This window comes from Antechinus flavipes, chromosome 2 (genome assembly GCF_016432865.1).
Source record: "Antechinus flavipes isolate AdamAnt ecotype Samford, QLD, Australia chromosome 2, AdamAnt_v2, whole genome shotgun sequence".
NCBI lineage: Eukaryota > Metazoa > Chordata > Mammalia > Dasyuromorphia > Dasyuridae > Antechinus > Antechinus flavipes.
The window spans coordinates 373,561,142-373,587,035 of record NC_067399.1 but is presented as its reverse complement, the minus strand read 5'-3'; the positions used below and the strand labels follow the sequence as shown (position 1 = coordinate 373,587,035).

The window sequence follows — 25,894 nt, the reverse complement described above, 5'->3', positions numbered from 1 at the left end:
CAGGAAGACCTGACTTCAAATCTGGCTTCCAGACACTTAACACTTCCTAGCTGTGTGACCTTGGGCAAGTTATTTAACCCCAATTGCCTCGGGGGATGGGGGGAGTTAATAAGGAGGACAGAACTAGATTTACTAGATCTACTAGAAACTGTGCTTGAAAAGGAATCCTCTGAACAACTTTCCAGAAGAATGATCTAATTTCACCTTTTCTGATAAGAAGACTTCTTAATGCAGCCCATTCCAATTTTGGACAACTAATTATTAGTATTTCTTCCCTAACGTACAAAACCTATTGTCTCTCAGCAACTTTCATGCAGTGTTCATTATTCTGCTCCCTGGGACCATGCAGATCAAATCCAATTCATTCTCTCATATGATAATCTATGCCTTCCCTATTTTGATTGCCCCTAATTTATTCTTTTCTTTTTTTTTTTTTTTTTTTTTGCACAATGCCTTCCCTCTTAATACTGAGCTTCTTGAAAGCAGTATTGTCTATTGCCTTTCTTTGTAGCCCCACTGCTTAAAACAATATCTGTCATTTAGCAGGCATTTCATAATTTTTGAATAATTGATTATCCTAATTCTCATGCTGTTATTCTCTCACTTAAATATTCTCTTCTCTAAACTAAATATTTCCAGTTCCTGTGAATGAGATTCATTGGTATGACCATCCTAGTTAGACTCCCCTGATAGAATATTCAGTGCAACTTGTCATCTCCATGATTCTGGACACAATTTCTCTCTTAATGTAACCCAAGAACACATTAGGTTATTTTGGTTGCTGTATCACATAAACTGGCATCTTATGTCAAGATTGTAATCTTATGGTGATGAACTTGTCCAAAACTGAAATCATAAATCTGTCATTTTCTACAAATAAATTCATATGATCCATGTATTAGTTCAGTACTTTTTAAATAAAAAAATTTATATGTATGGTTTTTACATTATAAAGATTGTAATCTTAAGTTTTTAATTTCCAAAATACATGCAGTTTTCAACATTCACCCTTGCAAAACCCTGTGTTCCAAGTTTTTCTCCCTTACTCCCTCCAACCCCTCCCCTAGACAACAAACAATCCAACATGTTAAACACATGCAATTTCAAGATTGTAATCTGTACCATGCTATTATTGTTTGTCCTTCATTTTCAAAGAGGATCAATGATCTCACAGGTGATATCTGGACTCGTGAATCAGACTTAAGTGAGGCAAAGACAGCTGAACCCTTTCTTCCAGTCATAAAAGTTCAATGGCAAGAAAAAAGTCAGGCTATTAGTGGATGGTAAGCTTCTTCAATGTTTAACCAAGCTGCTTCCTTTTGTAGATGTTCACTATGTCTAAAAATACTTTTAAAAATTTTGCCAGGAATTGAAGTCAAATTTAATCATTCCCTGCTACTTCATCCCCGTTTTTGAGTATGAGATGGGCCAAGGAGAAAGGAGCATTCTTAATTTCCAAAAGCTTGACCTCCCTATTTTCTCTCGTGTCAGTCTCTTCCTAATGACTTTTCAGAACTGCCTAAAATCATACCTCCCCATTTTTAAAAACCATAACCTTTCACTTGACCCATTTTCCTTTTAAGCTATTGTTTTCTACCTTTTAGTGCTAAACTTAGGTTACACTCAGCTATTTCCACTTCCTCTTAAACCATTCACCCCTCAATCTTTTGAATTTGGTTTCTAACCACCATTTAATGGAAACTTTTTTCAGATTTTACCTTATCTTCCAATTTGGTAAAAATATAAGTTCCTTCAGTGGATGAATTCTCATTTTTATCTTCTATCTTGCAATGTCTTGTACACGATAAGGAAATGTTGAATGACATTTTGTCTGCCATATTGCACTAAAATGGCTCATAATGAACTTGTAGACTACTAAAATGTTCAATTTTTCCTATGTGCATCTAAATCACATGATCCCAGAAACTGAGAGTTGGGACTTCAATGGTTTGTAAAAGTGATTTTTAAAAATCCTATCGAGTATTTACATCTCTTTATTCCATTACATTCCTCAATTCCACCTCCATTACTCCTCAGTTTTATTTCCTTTCTTTCCTCTTCTGAGAAATAGAATCACAGAATCTGTTAATAGGAACCACAGAAGCCATCTACTAGAGATTGTATTTGAAAAGGAATTTCCCTACAACTTACCCAGAAAAATGATCCAGCTTCTGCATCAAGACTACCAGTGATATGTCAAGATAGCTCTTCTTTTAGATAACTCATTTTTAGGGAATCAAAATTTGCTTCTCTGTAGCTTTCTAGTTCTAATCTTTTTTGAAAGGCATTGTGATTCAGAGTCACAATTAGAAGTCAAGAAAGCTCTCAATCCCACCACAAAATAGTTGTGCCCTTGTCTGGTCACTATCATTTTTGGTCCTGTTTTAACAGGGAAATTTAATAAAAGAACTCAGGGTTCTGAGTATCAAAGTGTTTGTATGTAAACATTACTTATGCAAAGTTTTGTAAATTCTAAAACGTTCTATATTAATGTTAATTCATCTCCAACCTCCCCCAGAACCTTATTTCAGCAATCATTTCCCTTTTCATGAAATGTTATTCTATTCCTTTGATATCTTGAAACAGAGACATAGGTTGGAAACTGTCTCTGCCTTATCTGGCTTTAAATAACAAGATATTTGTCTGAGCTTTAGTCTCTCACAGAATAAGAGTTAAATGATCTGTAGGATATATTTAGGGTGCTAATTCTAAAATCGTGATCAGGTTCCCTCAACTAAAACCTTTGACCTTTCTATCCCATTGATCTCCGTTCTTTGCTCTCCTTTGCCAAATTATCTTCACTGTCTGATCTCGTCACTTCCTTCTGGATACTTGGCTTATTTTTCTAGATTGTCCTCTTTTAAATTCCTTAAAGAGGAGTAATCATGTTCTATTCACTTAAAACTCATGAGCAATAGGTCTTCCTGGCTCCACCTTCCTCCATTTGGTCCCCCTTCACACTATAATCCAAAGTAATTTTTTTGGCAGATAAGGTCATATTTTACCAGGGGACTCTCAGCTTACCTTTATAGATTAGTACCACCCATCTCTTCCAACCTTTTCATTTAGTCTCCTGCATTGTCTCCCTCATCCAAGTTGATCATATATAATGGCTTCTAGAGGTTCCATTTCCCACCACCTTCCCTATACACCTCCCCCCCCCTTCCTTTCAGGCTCTGGATATGGTTTTTAAACCTGGTATTTAATTTGGAGTAGGTTTTGCATTTTTTATCCTAATGAGTAAAGAAAGCTAAGGTGTACACCAGGAAACATGAAGTCTTATAATCTTGTAAAGAGCTCAGTTACGAGGTACAAAAGCTGTCTACTGAAATTAACCCATCTTTTGATGATCTTCTCCCCAACAGCCAATTTACTAATTCAGCATATTTCCCTAATGGATGGATCTAAAAGGTCAAATTCTGATTTCTCTGGCAGCCCAATTTAATCTTGCATTAAGTTGACAAAATTTTTTCACCCAGCTATGGATTATCTACCCTATTAGTTCAAACTAAGTTTTTCTAACATAGGGAAATATGGCCAAGATCAACATTTTTTAAAAATCTCCTATGGATTTTTCCCAGTTATTCATAAAAAAAGCATACTAAAAACAAATTAAAAAATCAGTGTTAAGTTTGCATTTAATAGTTTTGGAACAGAAACTAAAAAATCATCTACTCCCTTACATTTACCCTTGAACACGCTTATAAACTGACTCGGAAGTGTTCTGAAGGATTGCCCATCAAGAGAATATAGAATAAAGCAAAGATGGAAAGACAGACCCATCGAAGAGTGAGCAACATGCATTAAAAGTGCTCAGGTTTGAATAGCTCACCTAATATTTATCTGCAAATAAAAGGGTAAATCCTTTCATGGGGCAGTTATAAGCACCAAGAGCTAAGTAACAGGCAATTATTTGCCGAAAAACAAACCAAAGTGATCAAAGATATTTCAGTAAAAATTAAGATACCACTACTTTAATTCAAGTTGTATTTATAAATTTCTTAATCAAGGTTCATATTGGACACCAAGCTAATGTTATTCATCATAGGCTATATAAACTCAGCAAAGGAATTTAGTAATGAACCTGATTTTATAATTATTTTGAGTTTAGATTTTTTTAAGCAGTTAGAAGTCACATGGACAGATGCATTTGTTTTCAAGTTTAATGCCTTTTATGCTGTCAAGGTTCCACTGTAGAGTAAGTAACCAAAACAGAATCATACTGAACTCTGCCTGCATCTGTATTCTCTGTACATAATATAAGCCCCAATTCCACTATCAGGTTTATAAACCATCAGACTAGCTTAGCTCTACAAAATCTTTTAGCACTCATTGCTATTAAAAAAAAAAATCCCACCTTAAACACTAATTCATGGCTTCAGATACAAATCTTTAAGTATACCATGTTGTGCTAAAGAAAATGCATTACCAATAGACTGAATGTTACTACAAAGTCCCAAATTTTAACTTTAGTCCCTCAGACCGCTAAAGATGCAAACCCTAGATTGTAGCAATTAACTTTGCTTCTAATTTACTATTTAGTGTTGGTGTTAAACATAAATAAACCTAAAGTCATTAGAAGATTCAATGAAACCCTAAAAATTCCATTTCCCCTCCATGTCTTAAAATTGAACCATATTTCTTATAATCCATTTCCACTTAGTAAATAAAATACCTTCTTTCTGCACAAATTGTTCTGTAACTTAGATGATGATATACAGCATCATTAGGGCTATAAAAATAGACAAGTCAAATTTAACAAATGTGTTAAATTTCAATACTTGTCAAGTAATACCAAAATAAAGCTTTTTTAGGGGGAGGGAGGATGATTTAACTAGTTACAGCTTTTGTGTGAACTCTATTATGAGCTTGGAATAACAGAACACTCCACATCAAAGGGCTTAAAGTTATTTACTCCAATCTCTTAATAGAACAATCTGACTACTTCTTACCTCACAAGTATATCCTCATTTTTGCCAATGAAATTTTAAAATGTGATATGCATATTTGTTCAGTTTAAGAATGCAGTATGATACAAATATACTCAAAACTCTAACTTTGGAAAACTAAGGTTACTCCCACAGTTTCTTGGTGTTAACACTTTATTTTCCTAGACTTCAGGGTTCATACATGCAAAAAATGGATGGAATAGAATGCAACTCAATTCTTTTAAGTATATAAAAGAAAGACAATTTTATAAACATTTTAAAGATACCTCAAAAACAGTGTATTTTAGAGACCAAGGAGTAATTCAATTCCATTATTCGGCTTTCTGATAGCTACATACTGTTATCAGACCACAAGAGTGTGTTAGTGAGTTAACATTAGATTACAATATTTGGACATATATTAAGGGTATTGTTTCTCCCTCCCTAAAATAAAACCAAAGTAAACTACAATGATTACTAGTTCTTGCTTGTATGTCTAAGGTATCACAGTATTGATTATACTTAGAAGGGAAAAGAAACCTAAATTTCCCCTTAAATAGCATGTTCATGCCATACATTTTTTAAAAAGTGATTTAACAAAAATAAAGAGAACATATCTGAAAATATACATCAGAGGGAATGAAGACATCAAGTATTTTCTCAACACCTTATACAAAATAACTTATTCAGACTAGTCTAGGAAACATGCTAGTTTCGTGTATTGGAATGCTTTTAATCCACTTCTTCCATGCGCGATGTATCATCATCTCCTTCAAGAGGTGGCATTTCCTCAGTTATAGCTGCATTGGTTTCTTCAGTTGTTGAATCATCCTCATCAATTCCTATTTAAAAGTCAAAAAGAAAACCCAATTTTAGAACTTGTTAAATATCTTTATAATTTGAGTAATTCACTCCCCTGCAAGCCTCATCAACCTACCGAGACCAAGTTTGATCATCCTATAGATTCGATTGGCGTGCGTCTGGGGATCTTCCAAACTGAACCCAGAAGACAGCAGCGCAGTTTCATACAGTAAGATGACCAGATCTTTAACTGATTTATCATTCTTGTCAGCTTCTGCCTTTTGCCGTAGAGTTTCAATAATGGAATGGTCAGGGTTTATCTCCAAGTGTTTCTTTGCTGCCATGTAACCCATTGTTGAGTTATCTCTTAGTGCCTGAGCCTTCATTATTCTTTCCATGTTTGCTGTCCAGCCATATGTGCTTGTGACAATGCAGCATGGGGAAGTAACCAATCGGTTTGATACTACAACCTGAAATTTTAAGTCAAATTTTCCAATTAGAAAACAAAACATTCAGGACATTTAGTTTTAATATTATACAACTTATGAGACTACCACATTATTTTAAACACAATCCTAATTCAGGTTTAATAAATATAGCTATATGTTCAAGTAAACAGATCTTCCATACCTTTTCAACTTTTTTTTCCAGGATATCTTTCATAATTTTGCAAAGATTTTCAAACTTTGCCTTTTTTTCCTCCTGCTTCTTTTTTTCATCTTCATCTTCTGGGAGTTCCAAACCCTCTTTGGTTACAGACACTAAAGTCTTGCCCTCAAATTCCTTTAGCTGTTGCACACAATACTCGTCAATAGGTTCAATCATATATATTACTTCTAAACCATGCTTCCTAAGACGTTCAACAAAAGCTGAATTAGCCACTTGGTCCTTAGTTTCACCTGAAAAAACAAATTCATACATGATATAGAATATTCTAGTTCTCATGTTTGTGCTTTCATTTCCTATGCTTTTGTTCCAATTTTTAGAATCTTACCATTATGGCATTTAAACTGACTAAAAGTCACCCTTTCTACCAGCCTTTTAATGAAGACCCTTCCCGTAATTAATGGGAAAAAGCCTGATAAAAGCTATTCAAAAATATTTTGATTACTTCCAGGTATGCAAAATAGAGCCCAAGTAAAACAGTCCAGTCCACTTATATAAAAACTGCTAGAGCATGTTCATTTTTAAAGTCATATGGTTGAATCTTTCACCACTTTGACTTATCCAATTCCTCTGGATGTATTCCAGATATTTTCCCTAAAATGTGGTATATGCTGAACTAACTAGGATTTAAAATTTTTGATACCCAAAACTTTCAATCTGCAATATTCTTCCCTGTTTCTTCAATCCTATTACACACACCTTGCATATACTCCCAGCTTATATTTCTTTAAATGAGTGGTTTTTTAAACATTTTTTCCTATTAAATCTCATTTGTTTAATCCATCACTAACAGTTCAAATTTCTCTTGATCCTAATCTAGTCTTCACAATAATGCCTACTAGAATTTTGTCATTCAGATTTGGCAAGAATGCCTTTAAAAATCAGTTTAAAAAAAAAATTCAATTCCAATTAAGAATCTCTTTTCCTAAATTACTCAAAGAGAGAAATAACTTATTGAGAGATTAACAACGATAGTGCTGCCAAAACAGATTATAAAAACAAAATAAGTTAAATAGCAATGTTAACAGAATTACCAGTAATATAATAAATATGTTTTGATTTTCCTTCATCCTCATGCAATAGTCCTTAAGAGAAACCATCTCATCACCAGAAGCAGAAGTATAGTATCTCAACAATTCTGAAAGTTTCTTTCGGTTCTGAGAGTCTTCATGTATTCCAAGCTGGAAAAACAAACAAAGCTTGAGAAACTTTCAAGCTTAATAGCAGAAAGAATAAGCTGATCAAAAAAGTTAACTAACCTTAATGTTTTTAGAAAACTGCTCATAAAACTTTTTGTAATTCTCTTTATCTTCTGCCAATTCAGTGAAGAGTTCCAAGCATTTTTTAACCAAATTCTTCCTAATCACTTTGAGAATCTTGCTTTGCTGCAGCATTTCACGTGAAATATTTAGAGGAAGATCTTCAGAGTCCACTACTCCTCTGATGAAATCTGAAACAAGTTGCAATAATTAGCCTTAAAATACAAATACTGAGACAAACACAATGTCCTCTAAATAAGCAGATGTACATTTTAAAATAAAGAAGATAATTAACAGATAAAACAGCATTAAGGCGGTCTTCCCTGAAGACCTCAAGAGTTCTTTACAGCCTTATAGTTGTGACCTTAGTCTGCTTGCCTTAGTATCTTGTAAAAAGTGGTTTATCTACCTCTCTAGAAGGGTTGTAGTGAGATCAATTGGCACCTGAGATAAAGTATCATTTGTTTCCTTTCCCCTCCTTTTACTTACTCAAATATTCAGGGATCAGTTCTTCACAGTTATCCATGATGAAAACCCTGCGCACATACAATTTGATGTTGTTCTTTTTCTTTCTATTTTCAAACAGGTCAAAGGGGGCACGTCTTGGAACAAAGAGAAGGGCCCGGAATTCCAATTGTCCTTCCACTGAGAAGTGCTAAAACAAATTTTTAAAAGCTTCATCAGAACCTAAACACAACTAATTCTTCGATTTAAGGTGCATACAGATCTTTTTCAATTTCTCCACCATTGTGCTCCATATTGTAAAACATATTACACATTTATATTACATGTATATACTTAAAATACTGTATATGCAAGAGCTACAAATAAATTGTTTCTTAAGTGCCTATTACTAATTCCTGGGGAAAATTATTTAATTAAAACTTACTTTCACAGCTAAATGATCTTCCCAATCATTTGTCAAGCTCTTATAGAATTCACCATATTCCTCATTAGTAATATCATCAGGATTTCTGGTCCAGATTGGCTTTGTTTTGTTAAGCTCTTCTTGATCAATATATTTTTCTTTAATCTTCTTTTTCTTCTTCTTGTCACCATCTTTTTTTTCTTCTTCTTCATCAGAACCAACATCTTCTATCTCTGGTTTGTCTTCAGACTCCTTTTCTTCTTTTTCCTTCTCCTGTTTCTCTTCTTTTTCCTCTGCTTCATCATCACTGACTTCTTTATCCCTTTCTTTCTCCACCTTCAAAAAGAAGGTACAAATGGTTATTTTAATGCTTGCAACAGTTATTTAGGGAGCTTGTCAATCAAGTACTGAAATAAAGTGGCTCAACTCTTTGGCTATAAATATTTAATATATCTATTTTCTAACAGCCCCAGGTCCACTTACAGATATTATCTGCACACACTACGGTATGAGAACGAATAAGCTACAATGAAAAATACAAGCTTTAAGAGAACTACCAAGTTATGTAAATATCACAAGTCTTAGCTTTTTATTACACAAATTATAAGAGGCAATTATCAAAACAAAAAGTAAAATTCATAAAATATCACTCCTTTTTGCAACCTCTGCTAGTTAATAAGGGTTAACAAGCAACAATCTATACATTAATCAGCTGAGAATTTCAATTCGGAATTATATTATTTTAAAACTTACAAAAAGTGTAATTGGATAACCAATAAATTGAGAATGTTTCTTCACAATTTCCTTTATTCTTCTTTCTTCCAAGTACTCAGTTTGGTCCTCTTTCAGATGCAGAATTACTTTTGTTCCACGACCCATAGGTTCACCTGGAAAAAGGAAAAAATGCATGTGTGAAACATGTCAGATTCAGAATTTTCTAATCTCAACCCATTAAGTGAAGTAATGAGCTATTTTCATAGATTTTGAAAATCCTTTAATACTTGGTGAAACAATACCTCAATTCAATTAAGCAGCTCATTTAATATATAATGCGCTGAAAAGCTATTTGTTGAAATTTCATCATTTGAGTATTAACCACAAAATTTCTAATGAAGGTTTTCTTCTTAACCTACTATAATAAGTAACAGTATTGCATTTACCATAAAAAATTATATTGAGGTAGTTCTTTTAGAGAAAGAAATCATACTTGTCATGGGGCACATATCCAATGCTTTCTTGCTACAAAACTCAGTTTTTATTTCTTAGACTATCACTCATATTATCTTACATCTAGCCAGAAGAAACTTCAAAAAAGCTACTTAAGTCCAGTCATGTCCCATATTTCATAGCTGAAATTCTAATTAATTTGCCCACGGTCAAATAGTTTCAAAGGAGGGATTTTGATCCCCTTCTTGCCACTGGTTCCAGAATGTTTTCCCTCTCTGCATATAAGAGAAATTGATCCATTTACTTATTTTGAGTTTGTCTTAAATTTTACAAAATAAAAGCCTCAAAGTACATACCTATATCAGTCCTGACAGTGAATGATCCTCCTGCTGAAGACTCCCAGGCATATTGTTCATCATCATTATGTTTAGTGATCACAGTCACCTTCTCAGCAACCAGATAGGCAGAATAAAAACCAACACCAAACTGACCAATCATAGAGATATCTGCACCAGCTTGTAATGCTTCCATAAAAGCTTTGGTTCCAGACTTTGCTATTGTACCCAGATTGTTGATCAAATCAGCTTTGGTCATTCCAATACCAGTATCCACAATGGTAAGGGTGCGATCATCTTTGTTTGGAATGATACTAATGTTCAGCTCTTTGCCAGAGTCTAGTTTACTTGGATCTGTCAGACTCTCGTATCTGATTTTGTCCAGGGCCTAATCAAGAAAAAGGTTTAAAAATTTAAACCATGAATTGAAACAGCCATACTGGAACTAAATCCAATTTCAAAAACAGAAAATAAAAACTTACATCAGATGAATTTGAAATTAGCTCTCTCAGAAAGATCTCTTTATTAGAGTAGAATGTATTAATGATTAAAGACATCAACTGAGCAATTTCTGCCTGAAAGGCAAAAGTCTCCACTTCCTCCTCCTCCATGGGTTGGTCCTGGGTCTGTGTTTCCTCAGGCATCTACAGAATATTGTTACCAGTTAGTAAAATAACACCAATGCCTATGACTTTAAAAGATTTTTAAATTTGAATTTTTTTTATACAGGTTTCTTAACAGATTAAAGGAAATAAACTACTGACTATGGTAGAAAACAAAATTAAGACTAATTCATTGGGAACGAAGTTATTATGACTTAATTGAGGCTTCACGGGGAACACTTCAAACAGGGAACGCTGACTGATTCAATTGCATCTCATTCTTTATTTAAGAGACTACCACCTCCCCAGCCAGATTAACACTAGAAGGCTCATCTCATTAAGATAATCTGTCCTCTATAAAGAGTGCTAGGGCAAAGAAATAAAACAGAAACCCTGAATTCTCAAATGGTGATAAAGAATTCACTCCCATTCCATTAAAGTATCTAATGATTAAAGCACCTGTTAATTTGGGAACAGATAGGAAGAGGTTAAACCTAAATTCCACATTTCCTAAAGCTTACAATATGGGGGGAGGGGTGAATGAAATTACGTGGGGGGAGGGAATCGGATAAAGAACGACCAGGCACAGCACACGTTCCACAAAGATCCCAACCTCAATCTATTAACAAGGAAATCATCAGGCAAATCCGCAGTAAATAGTCCCATCTCCCCCATTAATTTATAAAAAGGGCTTGAGTTTAGAGATATTCCTAGCGCCCCCTTACCCCAGCCCCGACTCAGACGCAGGTGCCCCGCCCGAGAGCAGCCCCGCGGGCGGGGGCGGCGGCGCGCCCCAGGCTCCTCTGCCCCCCCAATCCTCGGGCAACCTCCTTGGGATTTGGAGGAGTCAACCCCCACCATTTTTTACCCTAACCCCCAAGATTGTCCGGAGGCGTTTGCCTTGTTTAAATTACAGTAAATGGGGGAGGGTGTAAAAGCAGTGGGGGAGGCGAGGGAGGGCAAAAGGGATGGGAAGGGAAAAGAGGGGGTCCTCAACGTCTGTCCCCGAGCCCTCCGGCCCTGAAGGGAGAAAGGAGGCCAGGGACCTCTTCTCTGGCATCCTAGGCGACCCCGAACCCAGGGTTGTTTTCCGCCCCCCTCCTCGCGGAGTCCCGGCCGCGGGAAGGACCGGTGTGCCCACGCCCAGGTCCATGTTCTGGGAGTAGAGGGCCGCGGGGATCTTACCGTGACGGCGAGAGCAGGAGCCCAAAGGCTTCAGCTGGCAGCAAGAGGAGAGAAGAGCAAACTGGCGCGCGGTCGCCCCCGCCTGTTCCTTATATAGAGTCGGGCACTCCCCGCCTCAGCAGCGCCTTTTCCAGAAGCCTCCGGAACCTTCCGGAAGAGAGTTCTCGAGCCCTCCCCAACCGCCGCGGCCCGCCGCGCGTGCGCAGAGGTGCGCGGACCCCCCGCCCCGCAGCGAGGCTCCGCCTTTTCTCCGCCCAAACCCTAGTTTTTTCTATCTCCTCCTTCTCCCTCTCCCCCCCCCAGTCCCTTTCCCCCTCAGTCCCCTCCCCCACTGCGGGCTATGGAGGAAGAGGTGGAGAAGGGATGTTGGGCTAGGGTGGGGGTGGCGGGGTAGTGCTGGCTTAGCGTGATCCCATCTTCCTCTCCTTCTCGGCTGCCCACCGAACCAAACCCCAACTGACTGCGCGCGGGCGCGAGGACAGCTACTAAGACTGGAGAAGATAGAGCGGGGGTGCGCGCGCTGAGCGAGGTCGAGCAACTGCCTCCTCCTGCGTCCTGCCTCTGCCTCTGTCGGGCCCGCAGGGGCTGGTTTGTGCTGTTGCCATGCCTCCCCGCGAATCGCAAATCGTCTTGTCTTCTTTTCTCTCCACCTCTCTAAAACGTTGCTGTTAGATTAATCTTCCTCGCAGGCAGTCAGTCTTGTCCCGCCTCTGCTCACAAATCTTCAATAGATTTAGAACTGGAAGGAACCTTGGATTTTTGGTTAGTTCCCTTTGCCCCCATTTTACAGATGAAGAAACTGAGGCCCAGGAAAAGGAATTCACTTCCTATGGCCACCCCAGGTCCTCGGTTTCAAATCTAATGTTTTTCCCCACATCACCAATCTTCTAAGTATCCTGTCTCTTTTTACCCTCTCATCTTCTTCCTCCCATCTTTTAAACGTGGGTATTGCACAATACCCTCCATACTCTTTGGGAGTATCTGACCCACTTCCAAGCCTTCAATTATCACCTTCATGCAGCTGACCTCCCAAGTTTATATGTCCACCCCCATCTTTCCCCAGAACTCCCATTTCCAGCAGATGAATATTTCCACTTGAATGCCCAGCTGGCATCTCAAACAACATGTCTAAAAATAAAATTTTAAAATACAAACCTTCATTTATTTTAAAATATATATATATTTTAAACATTCTTTTAAGTTTCAGATTCACTCCCTCCCCCACTCACTGAGAAAGCAAACAGTAAATGAACTGCTTATGTGAAAGCATGCAGAAATATTTCCATATCAGCCGAATCACAAAAAAGTGAGAAAATTATATTTCAATCTGCACTCAATTCATTAATTTCTCTTTGGAGGTAGGTAGCATTTTTTTTTTTTTAAATCATGAATCCCGCAACCTTGGAATTGTCTTGGACCATTGTATTGATAAAGTAAACAGGTCTTTTACAGCTGATCATCTTTCCAACATTGCTGTTACTGTGCACAATGATTTCCCAGTTCTTCAGTCTATATCCCAAGGAAATCATAAAGCAGGAAAAAAGACCCACATGTGCAAAAATGTTTATAGCAGCTTTTTGTGATAGCAAAGAATTAGAAAAGGAGTGCATGCCCATCAATTGGGAAATGGCTGAACAAGTTGTGGTACATGAAGAAGATAACAGAATATAATTGTTCTTTAAAAACATGAATAAGCTGATTACATAAAGGCCTGGAAAGATTTACATGACCTTATACTAAGTGAAATAAGTAGAACCAGGAATACATTGTGCACAATAACAGCAAGAATATGTAGTGATCAACTGTGAAAGGCTTGGCTCTTCCCAATAGACTTTGGACAGAAAATGACATCTGTAACCAGAGAAAAAATTAAGGAGACTGAATGTAAATTAACACATTCTATGCTCACTTCTGGTTTTCTGTTGTTGTTGTTTTTAAATCTCTCTATGGTTTTTCCCTTTTGCCCTGATTTTTCTCTCCCAACATAATTCATAAAATAATATGTATTAAAAATTAACTTTAAAAAATTATTTTCCAGTTCTCACTTCCTTTTACATCAATTCAAATAGGTCTTACTATGTTTTCCTGAAACTATCTCCTCATCATTTCCCACAGCACAAGAGTATTCCAACGTAATCATATGTCACAACTTGTTCAGCCTTTTCCCAGTTAATGAGCATCCCCCTAATTTCCAATTCTTTGCCACCACAAAAAATGCTGCTATTTGTTTACTATATGTCCCTTCCATTTTTCTTTGATCTCTTAGGGATACAATGGTATTGCTGTTCAAAGAATATGCAGTTTTATAGCTCTCTGCACATAGTTCTAGATTGTTCTCCAGAATGGTTGGACTAGTTCAGTACTCTATCAACAGCTTATTAATGTACCTATTTTCCCTCATCCCCTCCAACATTTGTCATTTCTGATACATATGAGGTGATTTCTCGTGCTTCTGACCATTGCCTCCCTTAATCTGCATTCCCTTTTATCATCCCCTCTCTTGTATCTCTTATCCCCTTACTCTCTTATTTCCCTATTGGGCAAATTACACACACACACACACACACACATATATACATACAGCTGAGTGTGTGTGTATATATTCTTCCCTCTTTGAACCCATTCCATTGAGAATGAGGTTTAGACATTGTCCTTCTTCTCGACTCCCTCTCCCCTCCTCCTCATTTTCCCCTCTTTTATGTGAGAAAATTTCCCCATTTTTACTTCTCTCTTCCTCATTCTCTCAGTGCTTCCTTCTTCCTCACCCCTAATTTTTTTTTTTTGAGATCATTCCAGCATAATACTGCCCTAATACTGTTAAAATTTTTAGGAGTTACATGTATCATTTTCCTATATGGGAATGTAAACAGTTTAACTTTATAGAATCCCTATAATTACTTTCATTCAACATGTCTTAAAATTAAGCTTGTCTTTTACTTATCCTTGCTTCCCTCCTCAAATTTGCCTAGGATGATTGTTCCAAACCAGATAAAAAATGCTTTCCCCACTTTCAGCAATCCTTCATCAACTAGATCACAGCCTCTGTGTTATCCTTTGCTCTTCCTCAGTCCCCCAATTTTCCATCAGTTTCCAAATATACCTTAAAAATATCTCTTGAGGATCTAACCATTCTGGAGAGCAATTTGGAACTGTTCTTAAAAAGTTATCAAACTGTACATACCCTTCGATCCAGCAGTGTTTCTACTGGGCTTATATCCCAAAGCGATTTTAAAGGAGGGAAAAGGACTCAAATGTGCAAAAATGTTTGTGGCAGCCCCGTTTGTAGTGGCTAGAAACTGGAGACTAAATGGATGCCCATCAGTTGGAGATTGGCTGAATTGGTATATGAATATGTTATATGAATGTAATGGAATATTATTGTTCTATAAGAAATGGCCAGCATGATGATTTCAGAGGCTTGGAGAGACTTACAAGAAATGATTCTAAGTGAAGTGATCAGAACCAGGAGATCATTATACATGGCAACAAGATTATACAATGATCAATTCTAATGGACATGGTTATGGTGAGATGATTTAAACCAGATCCAATTGTTCAGTGATGAAGACAGACATTGACACACAGAAAGAGAAACATGGGAACTGAATGTGGCTCATAATGTAGCATTTTCACTCTTTTTGTTGTTGCTTGTTTGCATTTTATTTTGCTTCTCTCTCTTTAAAACCTGCTTTGATTTGATTTTTCTTGTGTGGCATGATAATTGTATAAATATGTATGCATATATTGGATTTAACATATATTTCTACAATATTTAACATATGTTGGACTACTTGCCATCTAGGGGAGGGCACAGAGGAAGGTGTGGGAAATTGGAACACAAGGTTTTGCAAGAACTAATGTTGAAGAATTGTCTATGCATGTTTTGAAAAATAAAAAGCTTTAATAATTAAAAAAAATCTCTTGAATCCCTATCTTTCTTTCCAGTCATATAGTACCATTCTAGGTAAGACTCTTATCAACTCTAACCTGGACTATTGCAATTATTTCCTGATTATTTTACTGATTCCACTTTCTCTCCTTTTTAATCTTCCAGACAGCTACCAAATTGATATTCGGAAAGCACAAGTATGACCATGTCCCTTCCCTGCTCAGAAAGCTTCGGTGACTCATTTTGTCTTCTGGATAAAGTATAAACACGTCTGTTTTGACATTTAGATTCCTTAACAAATGGGTTTCATCCTCTTTCCACACTGATCTATCTCCATAATTTCCCCCAGCCACATTAAGCTGCAACCAAATTGGCATAGTTGCTGACATCATCTCCCCCAATCTCCTGCATTTGGTCTCTGATGAGGAGATATCCCTCCTGCTTCTAAAGGTCAGCTCCCATGCATACACTTCTGATTCAGAGGAATGCTGAAATCAATTGTTAAATTTTCAGTAAGAGCAGTTAAATCTTATAAATCAGCAAACACTACACTCAGGTCTTGATTTATTGTTGTGTTGATTATTTAAGCTTAAGAAAGTGATGGAGAAAATGATAGCAAGGCAGATTAAAAAGTAAATTTCTATTCTGTATTTTCAGAAAGCTTGGTTGTTAAAACATTTACTAGCACATCAGTAACTTCCCATCACTTTCAGGATGAAATATAAAATCCTGTTTGGCATTCAAAGCACTTTGTAATGTTCTCTGACCTTTCCAGTTTCTCAGCTTTTAACCATACCTTCCCTCTCCCTTCCTCCCCTTCTCCCCCAAACAATGTACTCTACAATCTAGTGACACTGGCCTCCTCACTGTTCCTAGAACAAAACATTCTATTTCTGGACTCTGGCCATTTTCACTGAGTGTCCCCCATGCCTGGAATGTTCTCCCTCCTTGCCTCTTGCCTCCCCTGACTTCCTTCAAATCTCAGCTAAAATCCCCAAAAAAGCTTCAACAGAAATCCCTCTTGATTCTAGTGCCTTTCCTCTGTTGATTGTTGTTGTTCACTTGTGTCCAATTCTTCATGATCCCCTGGACCATAGTGTCCATGAGGTTTTCTTGGCAAAGATACTGGAGTGATTTGTTATTTCCTTCTCCAGAGGATTAAGGCAGAGTGACAGCCTAGGGTCACAGAGTCAGGTCTTCCTGACTCCAGACCCTTGCACTCCATTCACTAAGCCATTTAGTTGCTGGTTAATTATTTCCTATTCAGTATATATCTCGTTAGTATGTAATCACTTGTCTCCCCCATTAGACTACCAGCTCCTCTAGGAAGGGATGGACTTTTGCTTTTCTGTGTCTTTCTTTCGGAGTTTTTATGACTCTAGCCTCTCCAGTTTCACCTATCAGTGAGACCACTTCTTTTTCTTTGCATCTTCCTTATCTTCATTCAGGTTACACCCACTTGAATATGGATTTTCCCCCAAGGTCTAACTTGACCTCTTTTTACTCTTTTCTCTTTATAGCATCTCTTTTAGTGTTGTTTTCAGCTCTCATTAGTTCAATTACCATCTCTTTGCAAATGATTTCTAGTTCTGTTTATCTAATTCTAGGCTCTCTAGTCCCATAACCCCAACTGTCCATTGAACATTTTGAACTGGATGTCCCATAGGCATTTTAAACTGGATATATCTTTTCTTTTAGCTTTTTATTTTCAAAATACACACATAGATAGTTTTCACCATTCATCCTTGCAAAAGCTTGAGTTCCAAATTTTTTTTCTCTCCCTTCTCCTCACCCGTCCCCTAGGCAGCAAGCAATTCAATATATGTTAAACAGATGCAATTCAACACATTTCCACGATTTTCCTGCAGCACAAGAAAAATCAAATCAAAAAGGTGAAAAGAGAAAGAAAACAAAAAGCAAAACAAAAAAAAAAAAAGTGAAAATACTATATTGTGATCCACATTCAGTCCCCACAATTCTCTCTCTGGATGCAGATGGCTCTCTCCATAAGTCCATTGGAATTGACCTGAACCACATCACTGTTGAGAAGAGCCACATCCATTAGAATTGATCATTGCATAATCTTCTTGTTGCTGTGTACAATGTTCTCTTGACTCTACTCACTTCACTCAGCAAAATTGAATATATCCTAAGCAGAACTAGTTACCATCTTCTCCCTGACCCTCAACTCATCTTTTCTTCTGAATTTTTCTATTGTATTAAGGATACATCATAATTTTAGTCATCTAGGTTTGAAAGCTCAATGTCATCTTTAACTCCTCTCACTCCAAATATTCAACAGGTTACCAAATCTTGTCATTTTTTTCTCTACAATATTTCTTCCATCCTTTTTCTCCACTCACATAGCCCCACTTAAGAGCCTTTCAATTGCACTATTGCTGTAGCCATTTAATTGGTCTTCCTGCCTCATCTCTTGCTTCAATCCATCCTCCCCACAGTACCCAGAGTTTTACCTAAATCAGGGATCAGATCAGATCACTTTTCTGCCCTAATCAACAAGCTTCAGCAGCTCCTAATCATCTCTAGAATAAAATATAAAGCCCTCTGTTTAGAATTTAAAGCTTTCTACAATCTGACCTTTTCCAATTCTTTTCCATTTTTCTTATATTTTACTTTGCTTCATGTATTCTACTGTTTAGTCACACTTTCTTTTCCTTGGATTTATTACTCCATTTACTCTCTCCATACCTTTTCATTGACTTTTCTCTTTCCAAACTGCTGCCTCTTAGAATCCTTTGCCCCCTTTAAGGCTTCCTCAAATCTCTACATGCCTTTTTTTCTCCATTCAATTGTTTAAATTGAGCTTCTTAAAGTTAAGGTTTGACTGTGGATAAACTCCCAATGGATAAATTCTAGTATCCTCTACTATCTCTATCTCTATCGCCTCCAAGATGTAAAAACCTTGGTTGACATTAAAGTTCTTATAACTTGGTTTCTTCCTACCTTTCCAGTCTTTTAAACCATATTTCTCTTCAGGTAGTCTGTGATCCATCAATACTGGATTGTTCCTCAAATAAGACACCTGACTCCCCTGAAATTTTTATCTGACTTTTTCCACTGACTCCCTTTTTCTGAACTTTGGCACCATAACTTAACTGCTTTTCACCCTGGAACTTCCCTCACTGCCTGGAATAATCTTATCATGAAACATGTTGATATCCTTTTCCCAATGGTGAGTTCCTTTGTTGGGGGAATGGTGTTTTCCTTTATTTTGGAGATTGGGCCCCGGACTGCCCATGCTTAATTCTTCCAGCTGAACTTGTAACTCCCCAGATTCTTCATTCAGATGCTTTCCCTTTTCCTACTCCACTTTTATGTGTTATCATAAGAAGTAAACTTCTTGAGAGAAGGGAATGCTTTTTTGTTCAGTGACAATGGATAAAACATTAGACTAAAGGCAGGAAAATCTGAATTCAAATGAGATCTCAGACACACTAGTTGTGTAAACACCGTTGGACAAAAGGTTCTGAATCAGAACCTTTTTATCTGTAAAATGAAGATAACAACAGCAACTACTTTCTTGAATTGTTGTTAGGCTCAAGTGAGATAACATTTGTGAAATGCTTTGCAAACTTTAAAGAGCTATAAAATACTAGATAATATTTTTATATCCCCAGCATTTAGTATAGTGCCTGGCACATAGTAAGTGCTTAATAAAATACTTATTGCCTGACCCATGTGTAGAATTCTCTCTTTCTTCATCTGTCTCCTGGCTTCCCAGGTTTCCTGAGAAATAAATGAGACAGACTTCCTTTCAGATAAAATCCTGCCTTTTATAAGAATTCTTTTCAGTTTCCTCCTTAACATTGCCTTCCTTCTGTTGATCATCTCTAATTTATCTCGCACACACATTGTGTTTATAAATAATTATTTGCATATTGTCTGCTCCATTAGATTGTGAGCCCTTGGAGGGCAGGAATCATTTTCTGCCTTGCTTAGCATAGTGCCTGGCACATAATAGATATTTAATAATTTCTCGTTTATTTGAATTGACTCACACATAAGCTCCTTCAGGCCCCTCCTGATCTTCTGACTCTAAGATGATCTTTCATCTTCTCTGTTTTTGTCTTGTATGTTTTAATTTGTATGTTCTGTGTCTCCCATGAAAATATAGTGCTTCTTGAGGGAAGTACTACTTGATTTTCCTTTGTATACCTAGTACTTAGCATAATTCCTGGGCCATGGTAATCTTTTAACGTGTTGATTGATTGCTGTTGCCCATACATTATATAATGCCTCTCACTTCTATGATTTTCAACTATGACTTAGTTTCCTTGAATATTCTCCCTCCTCACTTCAAACTCCTGAAATCTCTAGCTCTTTTCAAAATTTAGCCCCAAATGAATCCTTTTCTATGTTCTCTGGTGAAATATTTTGTATATGTATCTTTATAGGAAGCAACTTAAGAATCTTAGAAAATTGACTTGTCTTTGATCAGTAGCTGTGATGTGTTCAAAGCAGGTCACCCGAATTCTATCTACCTCTCTAACCATTACAACATATTGCTCCTCACCTTATGCAGGGAAGACACTTAATAAATGCTTGTTTATTGAATTGTACTGTACCTTATATTAATCTTATATAATATCTACCTCTGCATATATAGTTTTCTCTGGAAAGTTGTAAGCTCACACATTTTCACCTTGTTTCCTCAGCTCCCACCATAGTACCTTGCACTCAATAGGCTCCTAATATTTGTTTAACTGAATTAAATCAAACTTTATTGAAATCTGTTCTCCAAGTCTCTCAGACCATATACCTTGCAACTGTTGTTTGTCTCCTCCATGTCCTTTATATTCCACATTTACTCAGTTGCCAAGCCTTATTTCTGCTTCCTCAATGTCTTTCCATTCACTTTGTGTTTATAACATTGTCTGTTCTGGATGTGTTTGAAGGCATCAAATGTTGTGGTTGTAGATACTGAATGATATGCACCAGATGGTGGAGTTTGGTCATATGAAGAATTCCCACTGGCCATTCTCTTTGGCAAAAAGTAGGTTTATTGAGAAGAAGTTACAGACAAAATGAAGAGATACTAGGAATGGTAAATTTGAAATAGGGTTGGGAGATCACATAATAAGGAAAGGGTTTTAATAATTGATGATGGAAAAGGCAAGTTCCCTAGTGGAACTTATAATTAACTAGGAGAAAGGGAATACCCATGAAGTTGGGGCATGTCCTTAACTAGCAATTAAATCCTGAAAAAGATTTAGCATCCTAAAAGAGTTAAGTTAGCTATAAGGAGAAAGACACCATAAGACAAAGTGGAGGATTAGAGGAGAAACAACACAAAGTAGAGTGCCATGGTAGACTGACCCAAAGGGGCTCAGCAAAGATAGCATGAGCTATGGACAGATTTATAGGGGAAACTTAAGCTACCCACAGTAGGAAGAAAAAGAGGGACTTCCACAGATGGTGGGACATCTAGGCTTAACTGAGTGCCCTTCTCCGGGGAGTAACTTCATAGAGGTGTCATTCTTTCTCTGCCAACCACACCCAGAATGTCATAATTCTTACCTAGTATTCTGTATTAGTATCCCATCTAGTCCACTTGTTTCTAGTCTTTTCCCTTTACACTGCTACCCAATTAACCTTCCTAGTGTGTGATCATGGTTTTCTTGACAAAGGTGCTGCAGTGGTTCACAGATGAAGAAACTAGCAGAGTTAAGTGACTTGCCCAAAATAACGCAGCTAGTATATGTCTAAGGCTGGATTTGAACTCAGGAAGAGGAGTGTTTCTTGTTCCCAGCCCAGCATTCTAGCCACTTAGCTGCTCCTTTGTATCTGTACTTAATACCTAATATAGTCCATTTCATTTACTTTCTTAGCACCTAGGACCCTTCCTCCCAGAAATACAACATTCCTTGTAACCTTCTCACGTTGGAATATCTCTAGGTGGGGCTGCATCCTACTCACCTCCTCCTATTGATAAGTGTCTCCTGGAGATTCCATTTCTGTGGAGGGACTCAGGCCAGTTCATCTGCATTATTTTCCAGCTCTGCTTATGACTTTCTGGACTTTAAAACCATGCCCTGCTCTGCGCCTTTCCCCCCATTGATACCATTATCCCTTCTTTCCCCTTTCCCTTTTTGTAAATGGTCTTCTCCTATGAGAATATAATCTCCTTCTTACATGAACTGATGCTAAGTGAAATGAGCAGAACCAGGAGATCATTATACGTGGTAACAAGATTATATAATGATCAATTCTGATGGAAATGGCTCTTTTCAATAATGAGATGATTGAGGCCAGTTCCAATGATCTTGTGATGATGAGAGCCATCTACACTCAGAGAGAGGACTGTGAGAACAGAATGTGGACCACAACATAGTATTTTCATGCTTTCTGTTGTTTGCTTGCGTTTTGTTTTCTTTCTCAGTTTTTTTTTTTCCCCTTCTTGATCTGATTTTTCTTGTGCAGCAAGATAATTGTATAAAATTGTATAAAAACATATGTTGGATTTAACATATATTTTAACATATTTAAAATGTATTAGATTACCTGCTATCTAGGGGAGGGAATTAGAAAGGAAGAAAAGGAAAAGAAAGGAAGAGAAAATTTGGAACACAAGATTTTGCAAGGGTCAGTGTTGGACCATTCTGGAGAGCAATCTGGAATTATGCCCAAAAAGTTATCAAACTGTGCATACCCTTTGATCCAGCAGTGTTTCTATTGGGCTTATACCCCAAAGAGATACTAAAAAAAGGAAAGGGACCTGTATGTGCCAAAATGTTGGTAGCAGCCCTGTTTGTAGTGGCTAGAAACTGGAAAATGAATGGATGCCCATCAATTGGAGAATGGTTGAGTAAATTGTGGTATATGAATGTTATGGAATATTATTGTTCTGTAAGAAATGACCAACAGGATGAATACAGAGAAGCTTGGAGAGACCTACATGAACTGATGCTAAGTGAGATGAGCAGAACCAGGAGATCATTATACACTTCAACAACGATATTGTATGAGGATGTTTTCTGATGGAAGTGGATTTCTATGACAAAGAGACCTAACTGAGTTTCAATGGATAAATGATGGACAGAAACAGTTACACCCAAAGAAGGAACACTGGGAAACGAATGTGAACTATTTGCATTTTTGATTTTCTTCCTGAGTTATTTTTACCTTCTGAATCCAATTCTCCCTGTGCAACAGGAGAACTGTTTGGTTCTGCAAATATGTATTGTATCTAGGATATACTGCAACATATTTAATATATATAGGACTGCTTGCCATCTTGGGGGGGGGGTGAAGGGAGGGAAGGGAAAAAATGAAACATAAGCGAGTGCAAGGGATAATGTTGTAAAAAATTACCCTGGCATGGATTCTGTCAATACAAAGTTATTATTAAATAAAATAAAATTTAAAAAAAAAATAATAAAATAAAATAAAATGTGATAAAAATTAAAAAAAAAAAGGGTCAGTGTTGGAAAATTACCCATGCATATGCTTTATAAATAAAAACCTCTGAGAGAAAGAGAGAGAGAGAGAGAATGAGAATATAATCTCATTGAGAAACGTGACCATTTTTCTTTTTGTTTTTGTATCCCCAGTACTTAACACAGGACCTAGTATCACATACTTAATTTATGTTTCCTCCATTCCTTCTTTTCTTCTTTCCTCCCTTCCTCCTTCTATCTCTTCTTCTCTTCTTCCTTTCTTTCCTCTCTGCTTCCTTTCTTCCTTCTTTCCTTCCTTTCTTTTTCTTCCCTTCCTTCTTTTCTCTTTCCTTCTTCCCTAATAAATTTTGAATATCATAATTTCCTAACATTTCCTTTTTTCCAAAATGCTCTAAACCACCATTGATAGAACAATGCAAGTAAGATTGACTAAAATGACAGGAAAAGATAATAATTTTTTTTCCTTTTTGATTTGATTTTTCTTGTACAGCATGATAATTGTGGGAATATGTGTAGAAGAATTGCATATGTTTAACATATAGATTGGATTAGTGGCTAGAGGGAAGGAAGTGAAAAAAATTTAGATCACAAGGTTTTGCAAAGGTGAATGTTGAAAATTATCTATGCATATGTTTTGAAAGTAAAAATTTTAATTAAAAAAAGGGAGGGAAATGATATGTACAAAAATGTAACAGCCCTTTTTTTAGTGTCAAGGAATTTAAAACAGAGAGAATGTCCATTAGTTGGGGAATGGCTGAACAAGATTATGTAATAATCAACTGTGATAGATTTGGCTCTTTTCAATGATGTGATTCAGACCAACTCCAATAGATTTGTCATGGAGAGAGCCATCTGCATCTAGGAGGAGCACTGTGGGTACTGAATGTGAATAACTATATAGTATTTTCACTCTTTTTGTTGTTGATTGCTTGCATCTTATTTTCTTTCTCATTTTTATTTCCAGTTTGATTTGATCTTTCTTGTGGAACAAGATAATTGTATAAGTATGTATACATATTTTGGATTTAACATATATACTTCTACCATGTTTAACAAATATTGGATTACTTGCCCTCTATGGGAGAAGGTAGGGGAAAGGGAGGAAAAATTGAAACATAAGGTTTTTCAAGGATTAATGTTGAAGAATTATCTGTGCATATGTTTTGAAAAATAAAAAGCTTTAATAAAAAAAAAGAATTGATCATCACATAAACTTCTTGTTGCTGTGTACAATGTTCTCTTAGTTCTACTCACTTCACTTAGCATCAGTTCATGTAAATCTCTCCAAGCCTTTCTGAAATCATCCTGCTGGTCATTTCTTATAGAACAATAATATTCTATTAAATTAATATACCATAACTGATTTAGCCATTCCCCAAATGATGGATATCTTCTCAATTTCCAGTTCCTTGCCACTACAAAAAAGAGCTGCTACATTTTTACACATGTGAGTCCTTTTCCCTTTTTTTATGTTCTCTTTGGGATACAAGCCTAGTAGAAACACTGCTGGATCAAAGGATATACACAGTTTGATAGCCCTTTAGGCATCTATTCTGCTTTTTAAAGGTGAGTTCATATGATTCACATTCTTGGTTGTGATAATTAATTATATATATCCCTTCATTCAATTCTTTTATGCCTTTTTCTTTTTACCTTCTACCCTTATCTTTCCAAAGAAGGCTGGAAAAGGGAAACATGTTGCACTAGTGATCTCTAATTATAAAGCAATCTGTTTCCATTTTACTGTTTCTTTTTTCTTCCCCTAAACTAAATTCTAATCACAGATTCTTATCTTTATTTTCTTAAATCTTCATCAACCACCCTCCAAAATTAAGGTTTGTTTTTTTTCTACTTAATCTCCCAAAAATTCTATCTTACTTTTAAAAAAGTATTTTAGTTTTTTCCAATTACATTCCACTTTTTAATATTTTTCTCCCTTCCCTTTCCCTTAACTCCTCCCTAAAATGGAAAGCAAATTGATATAGATTGTATATGAGTAATCACATAAAACATATCTCCATAATAGTTATTTGAAAAAAGAAACAGAACAAAAGGAAAAAATTCACACATAAAATATAGTGACATTGTTATTTGTTATCCTTTGTTTTTTGAAGAGGACCATGATATTAGGGAGGTGATGCCATGACATGCAAGTGTATTGATTTGAGTAAGGGAGAGCTGCACAAAGTCATCTGCCTCACTTTCAGTGTCATGTAGGATCAAGATATAGATCAAGATGATTGGAGATGTTCTGGATGAAATGGGGGACCTTGACTTTTTAAGCTCAGGTCTTCAACTGGTCTCAGTCTGACTGAGGCCTTACCCATTTATTGATAATATACTTCAATCTACATTCAAAATCTATTAGTTCTTCCTCTGGATGTAAATAGCAATTTTCATGATGAGTCCTTTAGAATTATCTTGAATCATTGTATTGCTAAAAAGAGCTGTCATTCATAGTTGACCATCATAAAAGATTGCTGTTACTATGTAAACTCTTCTTCAGGTTCTGCTCCTCCACTTCACTTTGCATTAGTTCTTGTTAGTCTTTCCAGGTTTTTTCTAAAAATCTGCTATTATAAGGTAATAGCATTCTATTATATTCATATACTTTTGCCAACTGATGGGCATCTCCTCAATTTTCAGTTCTTTGCCATCACAAAAAGAAATGCTATAAATATGTAAGTATTTTTATATATGTATCGCCTTTTCTCTTTTTAATGATCTCTTTGGCATTCAAACTTAGTAGTGGCACTGCTGGCTCAAAGAGTATGTA

General features: G+C 36.5%; 1 protein-coding gene across 1 annotated transcript; it reads right to left on the bottom strand.

Annotated features, from left to right (window-relative positions):
• Positions 1-5,084: 5,084 nt before the first annotated feature.
• Positions 5,085-11,942, bottom strand: HSP90AA1 (heat shock protein 90 alpha family class A member 1). Its single transcript, XM_051978349.1, is given in 12 exon segments — positions 5,085-5,770; positions 5,866-6,199; positions 6,360-6,628; positions 7,430-7,447; positions 7,450-7,576; positions 7,655-7,845; positions 8,144-8,309; positions 8,544-8,858; positions 9,276-9,409; positions 10,046-10,412; positions 10,507-10,668; positions 11,812-11,942. Coding segments are annotated over 11 exon segments (2,193 nt in total). The 5' UTR covers positions 11,812-11,942; the 3' UTR covers positions 5,085-5,660.
• Between the last annotated feature and the right edge of the window lie 13,952 nt (positions 11,943-25,894).